This window comes from Oncorhynchus clarkii, chromosome 13 (assembly GCF_045791955.1).
Source record: "Oncorhynchus clarkii lewisi isolate Uvic-CL-2024 chromosome 13, UVic_Ocla_1.0, whole genome shotgun sequence".
In the NCBI taxonomy this organism is placed as follows: domain Eukaryota; kingdom Metazoa; phylum Chordata; class Actinopteri; order Salmoniformes; family Salmonidae; genus Oncorhynchus; species Oncorhynchus clarkii.
Window position 1 is genome coordinate 33,827,882 of NC_092159.1, and position 18,930 is coordinate 33,846,811.

The window sequence follows — 18,930 nt, forward strand, 5'->3', positions numbered from 1 at the left end:
AGTTACTATACGCCGAGAAAAGTGTATTATCTCTATTTAAGCATTAGCATATGTTGATTTGTTATGGCTCATGGTTGCCCAAATGTTTGTGCATCAATAGATTTATTATGAAGGAGCTTATAATGCTGCATCTTTTGATGGAACACTGGGCAGTGAATGTTGACATGGGAAACCTACAGGACTGTACCAACATCAAGAATACTTGTGGTCAGGCAGTGCATTCTTTAGTTCTGTTCTCTGCTTACATGACCAAGAATCCTCGACGCCTCTTGTTTGTTAGTCAAGGCCTCCACTGGCCAGCCGGAGACAACAGTTGGAGACAAGCCGCAGGTCAGTAGCGTTGGAGAGGGATGGTATAATTCAGTTTATATCCCAAAACTTGCTATTCCACCATAACCTATGCACACTACAGAGCTCTCAATTATGTTTTTGCAACTGTGTGTGTGTTGGAGGTGAGAGTTTTAGCATGCCCGGAGGTTCCTCCTCTCGTGCTGCCTCACTATACTGACAAAGGGTCAGCCTTTGTCCCTCCCCATTGCTCCTACCACAGCCTGGGACACTGTCTGCACACCAACATCTTTCCAGGTCAGTGTTGCAAAGTTAATTATCAGCACATATACAGTCAAGGATTACGGTTCCTCTGTCTAATGCTCATGTTCTTTTCTTCTCCTGTCCATCTTTCTATTCTATTCTTCCCAGGAGCTTCTCCGGTGTGGACGTCCCTGATAAAAGACTCCTACATCGGTCACCCCTTGCCCGCCCCTCCTACAGACACCCAGCGTTGGTACGGCCGCAGGACTGATGACATTGGTGGGTGCTGCTAATGCCACTTATTGCTATATCAGCAACTATTACTACCACTACTACTACCACCACTCCTAGTAGTACTATGAATACAAATAGTGCTACAGTATTCATAATATGCTTTGATAATAAGCTTGATAATAGCTTGATAATAAGCTAATAGGCTAATAATAAACACCACTCATTTGATTACTACTACCAATGATATGACAAATAGCTCTATCCTTGCTACATCCACTTATACTCAAACCCTGTTTTCATTCTTCCTCCTTTTATTTGTTTTTTCATAGTGAAATGGACAGAAAGAAACATTGTGAACCAGAAGTTGAACAAGGCGCTAAAGGCAATGGAGAACAAGTGGTCTAAATGAGGCCAGGGTGCAGTGGCCATTTCACACCCTCACCGCAGCGCCCATGCACCCTCCACATTATGCACATCTCTTTTTACACATATATCTACATGCAAGCCTTCACAAACCCTTTCTGGTACGTTCAGTCTCACATTCACACACAATGCACAAGCATACACACACGCACAAGCATACACACACAAACATTGTCACAAACTCTCAAAACTACAAAAGCAACCCATCTCCTGACCTCTAAACACATTCCAACACATTTGTATGTAGACACAAGTTCATGATCTCTCTTTTACCGCAATAAAAGTAGACCAGCATCCCTCACCTAGTTACCTGATGTTCTGTGTATTGTAGAACTCACTTACTTCTGAGGGGATTCATAGCTGTCATCAAAACATCTACTCATAGTACTGAAACCCACTGAATGGGATTGTCGGTTAAACCAGCATCTATCAATATTCAGATAAAACTGTAAAATGGAAATTCAATTTTACCAACAAAAGAATATGACATAAACCACAATTAGGTGGTTACCACATCAACCAAGGTTTTGTTTAAGGTTGGAAAGTTGTAGTAGCGGCTTTGTAGTATTCTTCAAGTACATTTTGAAGTAATATTGAAGTACCTTTTTACCTAATCTGTGCTCAAGTCTCAAATGTACATGCAAGTAGCTATAATTCACCTGACCATATTATCAATGAAGTTGCTCAAATGACAAGAATAAGAAACTGATGGAATGAACGAAACAGGAAAACAAAATTAAAAGCTCAAAGGATGACAATGGTTGCAGGGGATTTGTGTCTCGGTCTTTTTACAGTGAACAAGTAGCAGACTAATGCAAAGTGGCAGCATCACTAACGTGGTTTCAACAAAAAAAACACTGAAACTGTCTTTTTGTCACAACCATATCTCTATATTTGTTGTGTTCAGTCTAGAGACTATAGAGATGACTCATACTGGGGCTTTAGAGGATAAAAGTGGTGTTTTGTTTTATACTGACTCACCTCACTCACTCAACAACAGTAAATAAGCTGTCATACCGAGCCCAGTGGAAGGAATCCTGAGATATCAGTAATTGTCAGTAATACATCTCAACAGATCATGGGGGGAGGGGGGGGGGGATTTAGGGAAATTAGCTTTTGATGAACTGTATATCTGTTATAATTAAATTATAATTCATATTTTTTATTCATCTAAATTCAATACCACTCTACAATCTTTACAATATATTTTTTTTAAGTACACTACATGACCAAAAGTATGTGGACACCTGCTCGTTGAACATCTCATTCCAAATTCATGGGCATTAATATGAAGTTGGTCCCCCCTTTGCTGCTATAACAGACTCCACTCTTCTCTGAAGGCTTTCCACTAGATGTAGGAACATTGCTGCAGGGACTTGCTTCCATTCAGCCACAAGAACATTAGTGAGGTTGGGCACTGATGTTGGGCGATTAGGCCTGGCTCACAGTCGGCGTTCCAATTCATCCCAAAGGTGTTCGATGGAGTTGAGGTCAAGGCTCTGTGCAGGCCTGTCAATTTCTTCCACACCGATCTCGACAAACCATTTCTGTAAGGACCTTGCTTTGTGGGCCGGGGGCATTGTCATGCTGAAACAGGAAAGGGCCTTCCCCCAAACTGGGGGAAAGTTGGAATCACAGAATTGTCTAGAATGTAATTGTATGCTGTAGCATTAAGATTTCCCTTCACTGGAACTAAGGGGCTTAACCCGAACTATGAAAAACAGCCCCAGATCATTATTCCTCCTCCACCGAACTTTACAGTTGGCACTATGCATTGGGGCAGGTAGCGTTCTCCTAGCACCGCAAAACCTAGATTTGTCCGTTGGATTGCCAGAGGGTGAAGTGTGGTCCCATTCTGTGAGCTTGTGTGGCCTACCTGTCACATCTGCTCCTGCAACGCCCTCAACTGCTCATCCTGTGTCTGCTTGACCTGCCGCCACTCCCCTGGTACTCTCTCCCTCTCCCTCTCTCTGTGTGTGATTGTGTGGGCGGAGTCAGAGCAGATCCCCTCCAGCTGCAACCTGTTCCATAATCAAGACCTCTACAAATACTCAGCCCTGCCATTTCCACGCTGCCAGATAGTAATCTCTGCTCAGTCAGTCTACTTTTCTAGCCGTTTGTTACTATTCAGATCCTGTTATCCCGTTGTGCCTGGTTTCCTTGCCTGACGCTGTTTTCCTCTCCGCTACAGTTCTGCCTGCTCTGACTCTGGTCCCTGTCTCCAGCCCTATGTCTCATCATCCTGCTACTCTGTCCTGGATTCCCCACTCTACTACTCCCTTGGATTCCCCTCCAGACCTGCTTACCCTGTCTCAACCCCTCTTGCTCCAGCCTCGGCCTCTGCACCTGGTTTCCAGCAACCCTAGTTTTCCAGCAACCCACCTTGGTTACTTCATCCCAGTCTCCATGTCTGAGTCTGCTCTTGGGTTACCCTGTTCCACTCCACGTAAGACTACCACTTCGCGGCTGAGCCGTTGTTGCGCCTAGACGTTTCCACTTCACAATAACAACACTTACAGTTGACCGGAGCAGGACAGACATTTTACAAACTGACTTGTTGGAAAGGTGGCATCCTATGACAGTGCAACGTTGAAAGTTACTGAGCTCTTCAGTAAGGCCATTCTACTGCCAATCTTTGTCTATGGAGATTGCATGGCTGTGTGCTTGATTTTATACACCTGTGGCTGAAATATCCAAATCCACTAATTTGAAAGGTGTCTACATACTTTTGTGTATATATAGTGTATCTTATTTTCAGCAATTGTGGGTGTCACAAGCACTTTCATTATGTGGCCTTGAATTAAAAGCTTTAGCCCAGCTGTGACTTTTCACTCTATTCTAAGAATAGAAACCAATTAGTCAAACAATTATATCATTTCTAAAATGAAATGTTTGAACACCAAATTACTCATTTTGGAGCTTAGGATATGATTTCAATCTGATTAGAATGATAGGCCCCACTTAGAGTAATTACAAAAAACGTTCCACTAAGCTAACATGGAATTGTTTTAAGATGGTCTTACCAATGATCATTTAGCTATTTGATTTAGAATTTGATGACCCTTTTAGGTATCTATTTATCGCTAAAAAAAATTTGGGGATCAAACATTGAATTTGGCTTTATTGCTATTAGCCCATAGAAATGCATTGATTAACAGATGCATACATGGACAAACACAGTCGAAAAATAAATCAAAAGTAAGTAAAGTGTCAGAGGTGTTGTGATGGTACACCTTCACTTTACAAAACATTGTTCTCACCTCCTCCCTTTACACACCACAGCCCCTGTACCCCTGTCCCTCCTGTGGTCTACAGATGGAGATTGTTTTTCTTATTGCTTCTACACAAACTGCACATAACACTGAGGCCTCGCACCAACTTCCCGTCACAAAGCGGACTCTGACCTTTCAACAAGCGTCATGTGTGTCACCTACCCCACCCCCTGCCACTCTTCTGCAAGCCTCCCTAACCCATGCTGCAGAGTGAAAAGTACTCAGCTAGAGCCCATATATCTGATGGTGTCAAAAGTGCCATCATGGCCAAACCAACGCATTCACTTGCATTCTGTGAAAAAACAGGCAGTTGTTGCGACACAAGCCTGAACTTCACTTTGTTTATTGAATGCTTTGTTCCTCACCGTTCACATAAAGAGTGTTTCACAATGCACTCCTGTACCAAAAGATAAAGCATGAGTTAAGATGTGCAGATACACTTCACAGGACCTGCTCATCTCAATGTGCTAAGCATCTACTACAGCATGCTTTTTGTAATGTTGTAACAAGTAGAGGTTTCCATCGGTTTCTATGATGAATGGATGATTTTCATTTTCATAACAAATTCAATCCACTACATAGATTGATACAAAGCATTTCATGTAACCGTGTGACATAAAATAGCTATCTACCTATTGCTTATGTTGTTTTGTAGGTCGCATAACATGTAATGAAAGTATGTATGTGAAAGAAATCCAACAATGGAGGAAATGGGTATCATGCTGGAGATCTGACACTGTCAGGTGCCTGCCATGACCTTCTGCATGACACCATAGACAAACCAATACTCATTCTATGAGGAAAAGGCCTGTCTTTCTATGGCTACAAAATTAGATGTCCGATGACCTTTGCTTTGTCATACTAACTCATCATAAAATACTAACTCATCTTCTTCATCTTTCTATTGCCATTTCTACTTCTGCATTTTATTGACTTCCACAAGGATCTTTTGACTTCATTATCCATTTACTACTTGATTGAAACATGTTTATGACCTGACTTGCATTCATGAGTGATATACAGTATATTGGAAAACCATTATTTATGGTTTAGTGTATTCACCTGACGCCTTGATCACACCGACAGTGTCATTGCGCAAAATGGTACAGCATCATCTGTCACGACTCCTACCGAAGGTGGCTCCCCTTCCTGTTCGGGTGGCGCTCGGTGGTCGTCGTCACCGGCCTACTAGCTGCCACTGATCCCTTTTCCCCTTTCTGTTTATTGGTTTCACCTGTTTGTGTTTTAGGCTGATTAGTCAGGCTTTATTTACCAGCAGGCCTGGTTTGGGATTGTTTGGTGTACTTGTGTGCACGTCTGCGGTTTTCCCATTTTCGTGGGTTTTGCTGGACTGTTTAAGTCCCCCGTGTTTGGGGCATTTGTTTTGGTGTGCTAGTGGGGTTGGCTTATGTTCACTGTTTTTGTACATTAAAAAGTATAGCACTACCCTGAACTCTGCTTCCTGAGTCTGACTTCTCCCCCACTACACCCCGGACGTTACAGAATCCTGCACCACCTGATGGAGTCAGCAGGAGCAGCTGCCAACCCCCCTTCCATCGATGGCGGAACGTGTCCTCCATCATACCACCGCCCTCCATCGGATAGGATTGGCGATGGATCAGATGATGGAGAGAATGGACCGATGGGAGAGGAGTGGAATGGCCCAGACTCGGCGAAGGAGCACTACCCAGATGAGCGACAGTTCCATCTTAAGCAGGAGAAGAGGAGCGCGCAGGATTTCGCGTTGGGTTTCCGGACCTTGGCCGCTGGGGATGGGTGGAACGACAGGGCCCTGATAGACCACTACCGGTGTAGTCTCCGGGAGGAAGTCCGGAGGGAGCTAGCGCGTCGGGACGCCGCTCTCTCCCTTGATGAACTAATAGACATGTCTATCCAGCTGGACAATCTGCTGGCTGCCCGCAGGCGTTCGGAGAGGGTCCTGTCCGTTCCACCACCTAGCACTCCCGCTCCCATTCCTATGGAGTTAGGGGGGGCCGTGCCGAGGAGTACCGGAGGAGGAGGCTCCTTCTGAACCAGCAATGGTCGGAGAGGACACACGGCCGATCGGTGCTGGGGGGGCCCGTCTGGGAGTCGAGAGGGCAGGCGGAACACTTCTCGGTCTCCCCAGGTGAGACAGCACCAAACTCACCCAGAACCCCCTGTTGGTCACATGTTTGTCTTGATTTTGTTTCTTGATTTTTCTCCCTCTTCCCAGCATAAGGCGCTAGTCGATTCAGGCACAGCTGGGAACTTTATGGATCGTGGACTCGCCATAAAGCTGGGTGTTCCGCTAGTGCCGATAGATTCCCCCTTCCCTGTGCACTCCCTAGATAGCCGGCCATTAGGGTCAGGGTTGGTCAGGGAGGCCACGGTTCCACTGGACATGGTGATGCAGGGGAATCATAAGGAGCGGATTAGTCTCTTCATTATCGATTCACCTGCGTTTCCAGTGGTGCGGGGGGTTCCCTGGCTGGCTAGTCACAATCCTAGGATTTCGTGGAGACAGGGGTGGTCAAAGGAGTGTTCAGGGAGGTGTATGGAAGTTTCCATCGGTGCCACTTCGGTGGAGAGTCCAGACCAGGTTTCCACTGTGCGCATTCCCCCTGAATATGCCGATTTGGCTATCGCTTTCAGTAAGAAGAGGGCGACTAAATTACCACCTCATCGACAGGGGGATTGTGCGATAAATCTCCAGGTAAATGCTGCTCTTCCCAAGAGTCACGTGTACCCATTGTCGCAGGAGGAGGCGTTGGCTATGGAGACATACGTCACGGAATCTCTGGGGCAGGGGTACATTCGGCCCTCCATCTCACCCGTCTCCTCAAGTTTATTTTTTTGGAAAGAAAAGGAGGGAGGTCTGCATCCGTGCATGAATTATAGAGGTCTAAATGCCATCACGGTCGGGTTTAGTTACCCAATACCTCTCATCGCTACGGCGGGGGAATCATTTCACGGAGCACAGTTTTTCACAAAACTGGACCTCAGGAGCGCGTATAGTCTGGTGCGTATTCGGGATGGAGATGAGTGGAAAACCACGTTTAGTACCATATCGGGCCACTATGAGTACCTCGTCATGCCGTATGGGTTAAATAATGCTCCAGCCGTCTTTCAATCCTTTGTAGACGAGATTCTCAGGGACCTGGGCAGGGCGTGGTTGTCTATATCGATGATATTCTGATCTATTCCGCCACCCGCGCATGTGTCTCTGGTGCGCTAGGTGCTTGGTAGACTGCTGGAGCATGACCTATACGTCAAGGCTGAGAAGTGTGTGTTCTCCAATCGAGCCGTCTCCTTCCTGGGTTATCGCATTTCCACTTCGGGGGTGGTGATGGAGTGTGACCGCATTAAGGCCATGCGTAATTGGCAGACTCCAACCACGGTGAAGGAGGTGCAGCGGTTCTTAGGGTTTGCCAATTACTACCGGAGGTTTATCCGGGGTTTTGGCCAGGTGCGTTTGCGGTAGTCGGCAGAGGCTGACAGAGCCTTCAATAGGTTGAAGGCGCTATTCACAGATGCACCCGCGTTGGCGCACCCGAACCCCTCGCTAGCATTCATAGTGGAGGTGGACACATCCTGAGGTGGGTGCCGTGCTATCACAGCGCTCGGTTACGCCACCAAAACTCCGCCCCTGCGCTTTCTTTTCGAGGAAGCTCAGTCCGACGGAGCGTAACTATGATGTGGGGTACCGGGAGTTGTTAGCAGTGGTAAAGGGCCCGAGGGTGTGGAGACACTGGCTTAAGGGGGCTAAGCACCCTTTTCTCATCTGGACCGACCACCAGAATCTGGAGTATATCCGGGCAGCTAAGAGACTGAATCCGCGTCAGGCAAGGTGGGCCATGTTCTTCACCCAATTCAGGTTCACTCTGTCTTATAGATCAGGCTCCCAGAACACGAAGACCGACGCGCTCTCCCGTCTCTATGACACGGAGGATCGGTCCAGCGAGCCTACTCCCATCCTTCCAGCCTCGAGGCTGGTGGCACCAGTGGTATGGGAGGTGGACTCGGACATCGAGCGGGCGTTACGGGCGGAACCTGTGTCCGGCTGGTCGTAAGTACGTGCCGCTTGGTGTTCGTGACCAACTGATTTGGTGGGCTCACACACTACCCTCTTTGGGTCATCCTGGTGTGGTGAGGACAGTGCGGGGCCTCAGGGGGAAGTAACGTCAACCTTGGCTAGGGACGTTAGGTTTTATGCCTCTTCCTGTTCGGTGTGCGCCCAGAGTAAGGCACCTAGGCACTTTCCTAGAGGGAAGTTACAACCCCTCCCCGTTCCACAATGGCCATGATCTCACTTGTCAGTGGATTTCCTGACCGATCTCCCCCCGTCTCATGGGAACACTACGGTCTTGGTTGTTGTGGATCGGTTTTCTAAGTCCTGCCATCTCCTCCCGTTGCCCGGTCTCCCTACAGCCCTACAGACTGCAGAGGCATTATTCACCCACGTCTTCCGGCACTACGGGGTGCCGGAGGACATCATCTCTGATCGGGGTCCCCAGTTCACATCCCGGGTATGGAGGGCGTTTATGGAGCGTCTGGGGGTCTCGGTCAGCCTGACCTCCGGTTATCACCCCGAGAGTAATGGGCAGGTGGAGAGAGTGAACCAGGAGGTGGGTAGGTTTCTGCGGTCATATTGCCAGGACCGGCCAGGGGAGTGGTCTAGGTACGTCCCATGGGCGGACTTGGCCCAGAACTCACTCCGTCACTCCGTCACTCCTTGACGAACCTATCACCATTTCAGTGTGTTGGGCTACCAGCCGGTCCTGGCAGCTTGGCATCTGAGTCAGACCGAGGCTCCTGCGGTGGAGGAGTGGGTGCAGCGCTCCATGTGTGTGGGGCCCTTCAAAGTCCTGAGGAGAATAAACGAGGTGTGTTATAGATTGCAACTCCCTATCAATTATCGTATTAACACCTCGTTTCATGTGTCTCTCCTCAGGCCGGTGGTAGCTGGTCCCCTGCAGGACGGTGAGGTGCCGGAGGTCCCTCCGCCCCCTCTGGACATCGAGGGGTCCCCGGCGTACACGATACGGGCCATTCTGGACTCGAGACGCTGGGTGAGGGGCCTGCAGTACCTCGTAGACTGGGAGGGGTACGGTCCGGAGGAGAGGTGCTGGGTACCGGTGGGGGACATCTTGGACCCGTCACTGTTGAGGGATTTCCATCACCTCCATCCGGATCGCCCTGCGCCTCGCCCTCCGGGTCGCCCTCGAGGCCAGTGTCAGCGCGCTGCGGGAGCCGTGCGTCAGGGGGTGGTACTGTCACGACTCCTACCGAAGGTGGCTCCCCTTCCTGTTCGGGTGGTGCTCGGTGGTCGTTGTCACCGGACTACTAGCTGCCACTGATCACTTTTCCCCTTTCTGTTTATTGGTTTCACCTGTTTGTGTTTTAGGCTGATTAGTCTGGCTTTATTTACCAGCAGGCCTGGTTTGGGATTGTTTGGTGTACTTGTGTGCACGTCTGTGAGTTACGGTCTTCCCATTTTCGTGGGGTTTGCTGGACTGTTTAAGTCCCCCGTGTTTGGGGCATTTGTTTTGGTGTGCGGCCTGTGTTTTGTGGGGTTGGCTTATGGTCACCGTTTTTGTACATTAAAAAGTATAGCACTTACGCTGAACTCTCTGCTTCCTGCGCCTGACTTCTCACCCACTACACCCCGGATGTTACATCATCTGGTTATGTGTGCAACAAAAGTTCAACATTCACCTTCTGCTACCATTTCTGTCAAGCCGTCTACGCATACAGTTTGAGGCATACGCTCGAGAAATGCAATCCAATACACAGAACGCGCTGCAACTGCCTCTCCAACGCAATGTCAGTGTAAACGTGCGTCTCTGTTCTAGCCTACTTTACTGGTGCTCGACTGACAGGATGTGGTGTATTCACTATTTATACCTTAACACATAATGGGGCTCAGGGGCCTAATGGCTTTGCTTGTAGAGTATGTGTTGTAGAGAAGTGTTTCTCAATCTCGGTCCTAGGAAGGGCTACCACATCTTTGTTTTGGACCAAGCACTATTGCACTTAATTTAAATAATCAACTCATCTTCATGCCTTTAATTTGAAACAGGTGTGTGAGTGCTAGGGCAAAAACAAAAATGGGCAACCCTTTGAGTCCCCAGGACCAAGGTTGATAAACACTGTTGTAGAGAATGGTAATTATACTTTTTTTTAATCTTCAGTGTTTTGTGTGGCTTCCTGCAAGACAGGCAAATGTCAGCCTTAGCGAGAGGTTGTGGTTACATGTGTCACCATGAAATGTCATTGGGCACTTCAATCGAGAGGGAGGGAGAGAGAGAGTAAGAGAGCGATAGCGTTAAGGAGCAGGAGAGAATGATAGAGACAGAAAGTCAGAGTGAGAGAGCGCTAGAGGCACAGAGAGAGACAGTCACAAAGGGAGAGACAGACAGACAGAGACCTGAGGCTAAGGAGACAGAGAGGAGAGAGCATCTGCACAAGTCAAATAGTCAAAACAGAACAAAGAAAGTACGAGAACAGAATGAGGACTGTGCTGACACGTCGACCCTGACTAAGAGGGTAAGTCTGAAGAGGTTGAATACCTATTTGTTTACATGTGCATTAGCACTTACTCTCTAAGATTCAACTTAGATTAACATTTTATATATATATATAAAAGCCAAATTATCATTGAGTATCTATCCGTGTATGGTTCTTGTTATCATCAAGGTGTCAGCCGCATCACCGAATGTAGTCATTTAAAACTAATCCTTAGGACGGCAGGTAGCCTAGCGGTTAGAGTGTTGAGCCACAATGAAGGTCGCTGGTTTGAATACCCAAGCCAACAAGGTGCAAAATCTGTTGACGTGCCATTGTGCAAGACACTTAACCCTAATTTGCTTAGTATTACTATGGCTGACTTTTTACATCTAGGCCAACCTGGTGAATCTGTCCAACAAGCACTCAAGAGGATAGTGTTTAGACTGTCTAGTTTTTTTTCTTTTGGTGCAAACGAACTACAACATCTGCCTATTAAGGGGAGACAAGGGTACAAAAGGTTTTCTCATTGAGAGTTGAACATTAAGTCATGCAGTATTCATCAGTCTCTGGATGAATGTGTATTCTGTATAGATATCGATTCTAGAGGAGTTTCTGCTGCTGCCTTTAAGTGCCTACTAAAACTCTTCATGTACTACAGTCAAAGGTGATGACAGTGGGTCATAATGGTATTGGGCTTGTGACGGAAAGATTTTCACGTCGTATACAATCAATTCAGGATGTCCCTTATCAGTGTCGTGTCTGCTCCTGTTCTATGCAACTGTTACTCAGGATTTTTACTGTCTAAATGTTGCTGGTGTTCCAGTGCTTTGTTATAACAGCCTCTTCATCTTACGTTTTCATCATCTTTGTTTTACATTTAAACAGTGGTGGCAATGGCCAAGACTCTGTAAGTGACCGTTTCTTCGTCTTCTTTTCTTCATCTATGCCATCTGTTGTTTTCCAGTTAGACAGGGGTGGTAATGATGTGGTCCATGCTTCACCTGCTGTTCCTGCTGTCTGTCCCACCAGGCTTCACTCACAACCTCCAAGGTAACTAGTGACTTCATGTTACTCTCAGCCTACTCATTCAGATAAGATCTGTGAAAAAACAAACAGTACCTGCACCTTGTGGAGAAACATGATTTATTGATTGAATTTACCCCCCCCCCCCCCCCAAAAAAAAATGTAAGTCAGATTTGTGAAGTTGGTGAGTTTGTGGATTTTTAAATGATAAGTGTTAATATACAGTAATAATCTTTTTGGTTTGCCTTTGCTGTCTTTCCCTCCAAGGACTGTTTTGTGTGAATGACTACATCAACAACATCGCCTGTGTGTGGAACAGCTCGGGAATAGATCCAGATGTGGCCTGCCAGCTCCTCGGTACAAGAGAAGACTATGAAAACAATTTTTTGTAAGGAATATTTTTTTTGTCTGTCTTTATTATTACTGCAATACAGAAAATGACTGCATTGTGTTTTGAGGTATAAATGCATTCCTTGTGAAATATTTTATTTATTTTGTTTTGTATAGCCAGAGTGGTTGTGATCTCAAACCCTTGGAAGGTCATTCTTTTGGAGGCTGCAGTTTTGTCTTTAAGGGCCATGTAAGTTTTTCCTGATATCAGAATTATATACAGTATGTTATTCTCCATCAATATGTTATTTTCCATATAATTTTCATTGTTTTCAATGTATATCGATTTCTATTGTATTTTTCAAAAGTGAACTAAATATATAATGTGAAATGTATTTGATAGTAACTACTTGTGAAAATGAGAGTTACAGCTGGAATTATTCTCCATGAATGTAGAACAGATGCAAGGAGTTCTTACTTTATTAAACATGCAATCTGTTTCCTGACTGTGTTTCTCTACAGTATTTCAGTTCAAACGAGAACCTCCCCAGCATTAAGGTAGAGTGTAACGGGTCTGAGGCGGCAAACCTCATAAAATACACACCTATCGAACACAGTGAGTGTCCACTTTTTCAGTGCTCTCTTTTAAGCTAGTGTACCTGTGAGAGTAGCCTCACACTATAAATAGCTGTTCTTCTTCACTGGTTCATTTGAGAGTTTGATTCTTGCATGGGCCATATTCAATACTGAATGTGTGTACCACTATCAATGTAAACGTTGCTTTGGAAAGCATCTGCTAAATGACAATATTATTAAGTCTTCAGGTCTCAAGACATGGTTACTCATCACCTGGTCTTAGTTCACCAAACCGCCTCCTCTATATTTCCACTTCATGGTATTAGATGACTGTGGCATCTCCCTCTGTTTCCTCGCAGTTAAGATGCATCCTCCTGGTATCCCGCTCATCATCAATGGGACAAATGCCACCTGGACTGCTGGTAGTCCGCTGTCTAAGAAGATCTTTGCATATGAGTTCCAGGTGAAGGTGAAGAGGGAAGACCAGCTATGGGGGGTGAGTGAGACAATACCATTGTGTGGGTGGGTGTGAAAGTGTGGTATTGGCGGAACATGCAGTATTCCTGCTGAATGAGTTACAGTGAATCTTATTAGTGGGTAGTCATGCATAATACCGGTGCCTGAGTATTTAGCTGTGATTTTTGGCTGATTCTTCACTTCCATAGATATCAAAGCATGATCAAAATCAAATCAAATGTTATTAGTCACATGCGCCGAATACAACAGGTGTAAACCTTACAGTGAAATGCTTACTTACCAACAATGCAATTTCAAAAAAATATGGATAAGAATAAGAGCTAAAAGTAACAAGTAATTAAAGAGTAGCAGTAAAATAACAACAGCGAGACTATTTACAGGGTGGCACCGATACAGAGTCAATGTGCCAGGGCACCGGTTAAATGAGGTAGTATGTACATGTAGGTAGAGTTATTAAACTGACTATGCATTGATGACAACAGAGAGTAGCAGTGGTGCAAATAGTCTGGGTAGCCATTTGACTAGATGTTCAGGAGTCTTATGGCTTGGGGGTAGAACTTGTTTAGAAGCCTCTTGGACCTAGACTTGGCACTCCGTTACTGCTTGCTGTGCAGTAGCAGAGAGATCAGTCTATGACTAGGGGGGCTGGAGTCTTTGACCATTTTTAGGGCCTTCCTCTGACACCGCCTGGTATAGAGGTCCTGGATGGCAGGAAGCTTGGCCCCAGTAATGTACTGGGCCGTTCGCACTACCCTGTAGTGCCTTGTGGTCGGAGGTCGAGCAGTCGCCATACCAGGGACTGATGCAACCAGTCTGGATGCTCTCGATGGTGCAGCTGTAGAACCTTTTGATCTGAGGACCCATGCCAAATCCTTTCAGTCTCCTGAGGGTGAATAGGTTTTGTCATGCCCTCTTCACGACTGTCTTGGTGTGCTTAGACCATGTTAGTTTGTTGGTGATGTGGACACCAAGGAACTTGAAACTCTCAACCTGCTTTACTGCAGCCCCGTCGATGAGAATGGGGGCGTGCTCGGTCCTCTTTTTCCTGTAGTCCACAATAATTTCCTTTGTCTTGATCACGTTGAGGGAGAGGTTGTTGTCCTGGCACCACATGGTCATGTCTCTGACATCCTACCCTATAGGCTGTCTCGTCGTTGTCGGTGATCAGGCCTACCACTGTTGTTTCATCTGCAAATTTAATGATGGTTTTGGAGTCGTGCCTGGCCGGGCAGCCATGAGTGAACAGGGAGTACAGGAGGGGACTGAGCACGCACCCCTGAGGGGCCTCTGTGTTGAGGATCAGCGTGGTGGATGTGTTGTTACCTACCCTTACCACCTGGGAGTGGCCCGTCAGGAAGTCCAGGATCCAGTTGCAGAGAGAGGTGTTTAGTCCCAGGGTCCTTAGCTTAGTGATGAGCTGTGAGGGCACTATGGTGTTGAACACTGAGCCTTAGTCAATGAATAGCATTCTCACATAGGTGTTCCTTTTGTCCAGGTGGGAAAGGGCAGTGTGGAGTGCAATGGATATTGCGTCATCTGTGGATCTGTTGGGGCAGTATGCAAATTGGAGTGGGTCTAGGTTTTCTGGGATGATGGTGTTGATGTGAGCCATGACAAGCCTTTCAAAGCACTTCATGGTTACAGACGTGAGTGCGACGGGTCGGTAGTCATTTAGACAGGTTACCTCAGTTTCTTGGGTCAGGCACTATGGTGGTCTACTTAAAACATGTTGGCATTACAGACTCAGACAGGGAGAAGTAGAAAATGTCAGTGAAGACACTTGCTAGTTTGTCAGCGCATGCTTGTAGTACACATCCTGGTAATCCGCCTGGCCCTGCGGCCTTGTGAATGTTGACCTGTTTAAAGGTCTTACTCACATCGGCTACGTAGAGCGTGATCACACATTCTTCCAGAACAGATGGTGCTCTCATGCATGTTTCAGTGTTATTTGCCTCGAAGCGAGCATAGCGAGCATCGTTTGGTAGGCTCGTGTCACTGGGCAGCTATCCACCGTGCTTCCCTTTGTAGTCTGTAATGGTTTGCAAGCCCTGTCACATCCGACGAGCGTCAGAGCCTGTGTAGTACGATTATGAGTTACATACACTCATCTCAAATCAGGATTTCAGCCTGAATAGTTTGAGACAGTCTTGTAGCTTTGCAGTGATTATGCTTATTTTTATCTACCTGTCTGTCTCTGTCAGGAGGCCAAGAATTTTACCAGACCAAAGCAGGAACCGTGGATGGAGCTGGGTGTGGAGGAGAGTGGGATTCATCACATCAGGGTGAGAGTCAAGCCGACCCAGCCCGCCTCTAGCCACTGGAGTGAGTGGAGCCCCACTGCATCCTGGACATCAGAGGACGAGGTCTCACCAACCTTTGGTACGTTTGAAGCCATGTCATGCCACAAACTTAAACATTACATCTACTATATGTTCGGTCATGCAGAACACTCTATCCTATCCAGAGAAACTGACAGTCGGTGCATAGTGAAGTTCATGCGGCCCATACAGGAATACAACTAATTTGCTGGTCTACAAAATTGTGTTAACGACCCGTGTTAAATGCATCCAGATGTATTTCTGAGACATATATTCCAACCATGCTTCCGTTCTGTGTTTCAGTGCAGTCCCCGGACCTGGCTTTGTGGCTGGTGTTGAGTGGTGCGCTTTTCACTCTCATCATTGTCATGTTGCTAGTCTTCTACAAAACACATATTAACAATAGGTGAGTAATGCGTAAAGGTGGATTTATATGCGTATTGTTGGCTCAGATCAGGAGTGAGACCCATAACCTTGGTTGCATAATGTTTGGGTATGTAGTATCAAAATGAATTCTGGAACAGACCCAAGATGGTTTATTACAATCCATTTTGTTTTGGTGCTCTACAGGAAACACCAGTATGTGCCTGACCCCGCCAAGTACTTCCAGCCACTTAACTCTGTCCACGGTGGAAACTTTCAGGTACCTGGAAAATTCTCCAACTTCCTGCTAAACTTGAAACCTGTTGAACCAATACAATTCTGTGTATGTGGCTTTATTCACTAGCGTGAATGTTTTCTTGATACGAAAACCTAGTGGACAGCCTAATATAATAATCTTGAACCTGGTTGATGTCTGCATTTGTGTCCCTATTTAACTTTACTTACTACTTACTTACATTGGATGCTTGCAGTTGGGACCAGTCTCTTTCGTTGCCAGTAAAAGGAAAGCCCAGCCACAGTAAAAACCCAAAGAAAACATTAGTCATGAGCATATTCCCCTTGATATGGTTTCTCTGTTGGTTTGAATTCCTCGCATTAACAGTTAGATGCAGACATAGACACACTCTCTCTACCACACGCGCACACTAACACACCAATAAACTCACGTATGCATCTTGTATTACAAACAAGGATACAGACACACACTGATCTTGCAGCAACTTTCAAAACTTGATACTTGCCAGTGTAGATGCAGTAAAATATTTGTCCTTTGTCATTTTGCCTAAGTATCAGCATAACTTTACATTTCACCAATAACCGTGACACTGTACAGTGCTCCATATACTGATGTGTGTCTCTGGCCCTCCCCATGCAGAAATGGCTGAGCCCCTTGTTTGCTCCAGAGTGCTTCATCACCGCCCAGCCCGGCGAGGACATCTCCCCTGTGGAGGTGTCTGGAACAGAAGTCTGGGACGTCACCGACTCCACCAGCTCCACCACCACAGCCTTCCTCCTACACTCTGACCCCAACACCCCCTCTGATGGCTGGAACAGCAGCGGCCAGTCCTCCTGCTTCTCCAACATCGGCTACTTCTACCCCAGCGGCCTCCGCATCGAGTCTTGTCCCATCTACTTCACCTACCAGGGGGACCACAGCTCTCTCTACGCCACCTCCACATCCTCCTCCTATGAGCTCTTGGAACTTCTCGGTCGGCTGCAGAGGGAGCCCCAGAGCCCAGACTCTGGTTTCTGCATGGAGAGCGTAGAGGGGAAGGACCAGGTGGAGGAGGAAGGAAAGGGTCAGAAGGAAAGGGATGTGGCTCCAGTTGACCATCATTCACCCCCTCCTCTTGTCCTACCAGTCCACCTGCCTGCTGGGATCCCTCCAGGCCCTCACCATCCCCCGAGTCTCCCTCAACTCCCCCTTCATAATCCTGAGACTAACTCTGCCATGGCGCCTAGCAGCAGTTACAATGCCTGGCCAGTAGAGGCTGCTCTAGGCAGATCCTCCTCGATGACAGTGGAACCCAGTTGTAGCGGCTATTTGACCATTAATGAGCTGCAGAATACCTACAGCAACAAGTCTATTTGAACAATCCATTTTTCACTCAATTTACATTTTAGTTGAGCTGTTGAACTTATTCTTCGTGCAAACTATGACACAAGGCTCAGATAATGCAGGTACAAAATAATTTTTTGCATGGTATTTTACATGATAAAATACCATGTAGTTTATTTGTATTTTATATACATTTTGCATATTACTTGTATTACTATTGAGGCAGCTGGTTTGCCAATGCGTTGTTACTTTATCTCAGATAGTTAGTGCTGCTAGTTGTTTTTGTCTTTAAATGCGTTCACTGACATCTTGTTTGTATGAAGACCTGAATAAAACCTCTGGCAGAAGAGAAGTGGGTCAGCCTTTAACTTCCTATGTTTGTGGGCTTAGGTAGTCTGCCCTACAGTACCAAGCAAAAAGGCAGTAACTGCTAATTTGGTCGAAAATGAGTTAGTCGTTTTTGCTACGTTAAATACATGCTTAATCATGTGGACAAGTATCCTTTCTCTAATGTATTGTGTTTTTGAGAAAATGGGGGTCATGTTAGCATTAACTACATAAAGTTACTGTGAAACCAAGGTAAATAAAAGCCATTTTTCTCAGTTCCACTCTGAGCAGTTACTGCTTTTTTGCTTGGTAGGGCAGTTAAAGTGGCAAAGAGTGGACAAGTGTTCCTGCTGTGTGTGTATGTGTGTTGGTGTGTTTGCGTGCGTGTATCAGTCGCAGTCGGGTCTGTTAAAGATGAGGGAGGACCATTTTAAAAAAAATGTTATGAGCATTGCGTTATTTCTATTACAGCATGTTGGATGACTGTCATTCATATTCCATTCACCCAGTTCAATGTAACAGCGATAGGTTTTAGGCTACTACATGATACTAAAATTTCCCTATACCCATCATGAGGTTGTTACAACCTAGTCTAAGAAGTTTACAACGTAGGTGCACACAGGTCGAGAGAAAAATTAAAGATGACAGACAGTGACACATTGATAGACAGTGACACATTCAATCCCGCCTTGTACACTCTTGTCTTCATCTAGCTGATCTAGGGTGTAGTCATTAGTACAACAGTTTCAAATAAGAGTTTCTATTGTACAAATTCGTATTTTTTATCCCAGTTTTGTTCCGTTCGCTTCCGTTTAAGAAACATTTGAACAGAATCGGTAGAAGGAATAGCACCCTTGATCACATGAAAACACAGTTCACAGTTCATAGCAGCCACGTTGTATTCTTTATTGCATCCATACGCTCTCCTCCTCTCACCTTTTCTCTTTGCTTTTGGACTTTTTTTGCACAACACATTAGCTGTATGTGA

At 46.1% G+C, this 18,930-nt stretch overlaps 1 protein-coding gene across 1 annotated transcript; it reads left to right on the forward strand.

The window, feature by feature from the left end:
* The first annotated feature begins 10,869 nt into the window (after positions 1-10,869).
* Positions 10,870-17,787, forward strand: LOC139423889 (interleukin-2 receptor subunit beta-like). The gene is made up of 10 exons (XM_071175530.1): positions 10,870-10,988; positions 11,914-11,999; positions 12,240-12,360; positions 12,480-12,552; positions 12,825-12,918; positions 13,238-13,374; positions 15,557-15,734; positions 15,977-16,079; positions 16,244-16,316; positions 16,932-17,787. Exons 2-10 carry the CDS (start codon positions 11,930-11,932, stop codon positions 17,646-17,648), a joined length of 1,566 nt encoding a protein of 521 aa, XP_071031631.1. The 5' UTR covers positions 10,870-10,988; positions 11,914-11,929; the 3' UTR covers positions 17,649-17,787.
* The last annotated feature ends 1,143 nt before the right edge of the window (positions 17,788-18,930 follow it).

Coding starts and splice junctions, on each gene's coding strand:
- LOC139423889 (XM_071175530.1), top strand. CDS start 11,930: ATGATGTGGTCCATGCTTCACCTGCTGTTCCTGCTGTCTGTCCCACCA. Junction 12,361..12,479: donor GACTATGAAAACAATTTTTT/GTAAGGAATATT, acceptor TGTTTTGTATAG/CCAGAGTGGTTGTGATCTCA. Junction 13,375..15,556: donor GGGAAGACCAGCTATGGGGG/GTGAGTGAGACA, acceptor TGTCTCTGTCAG/GAGGCCAAGAATTTTACCAG.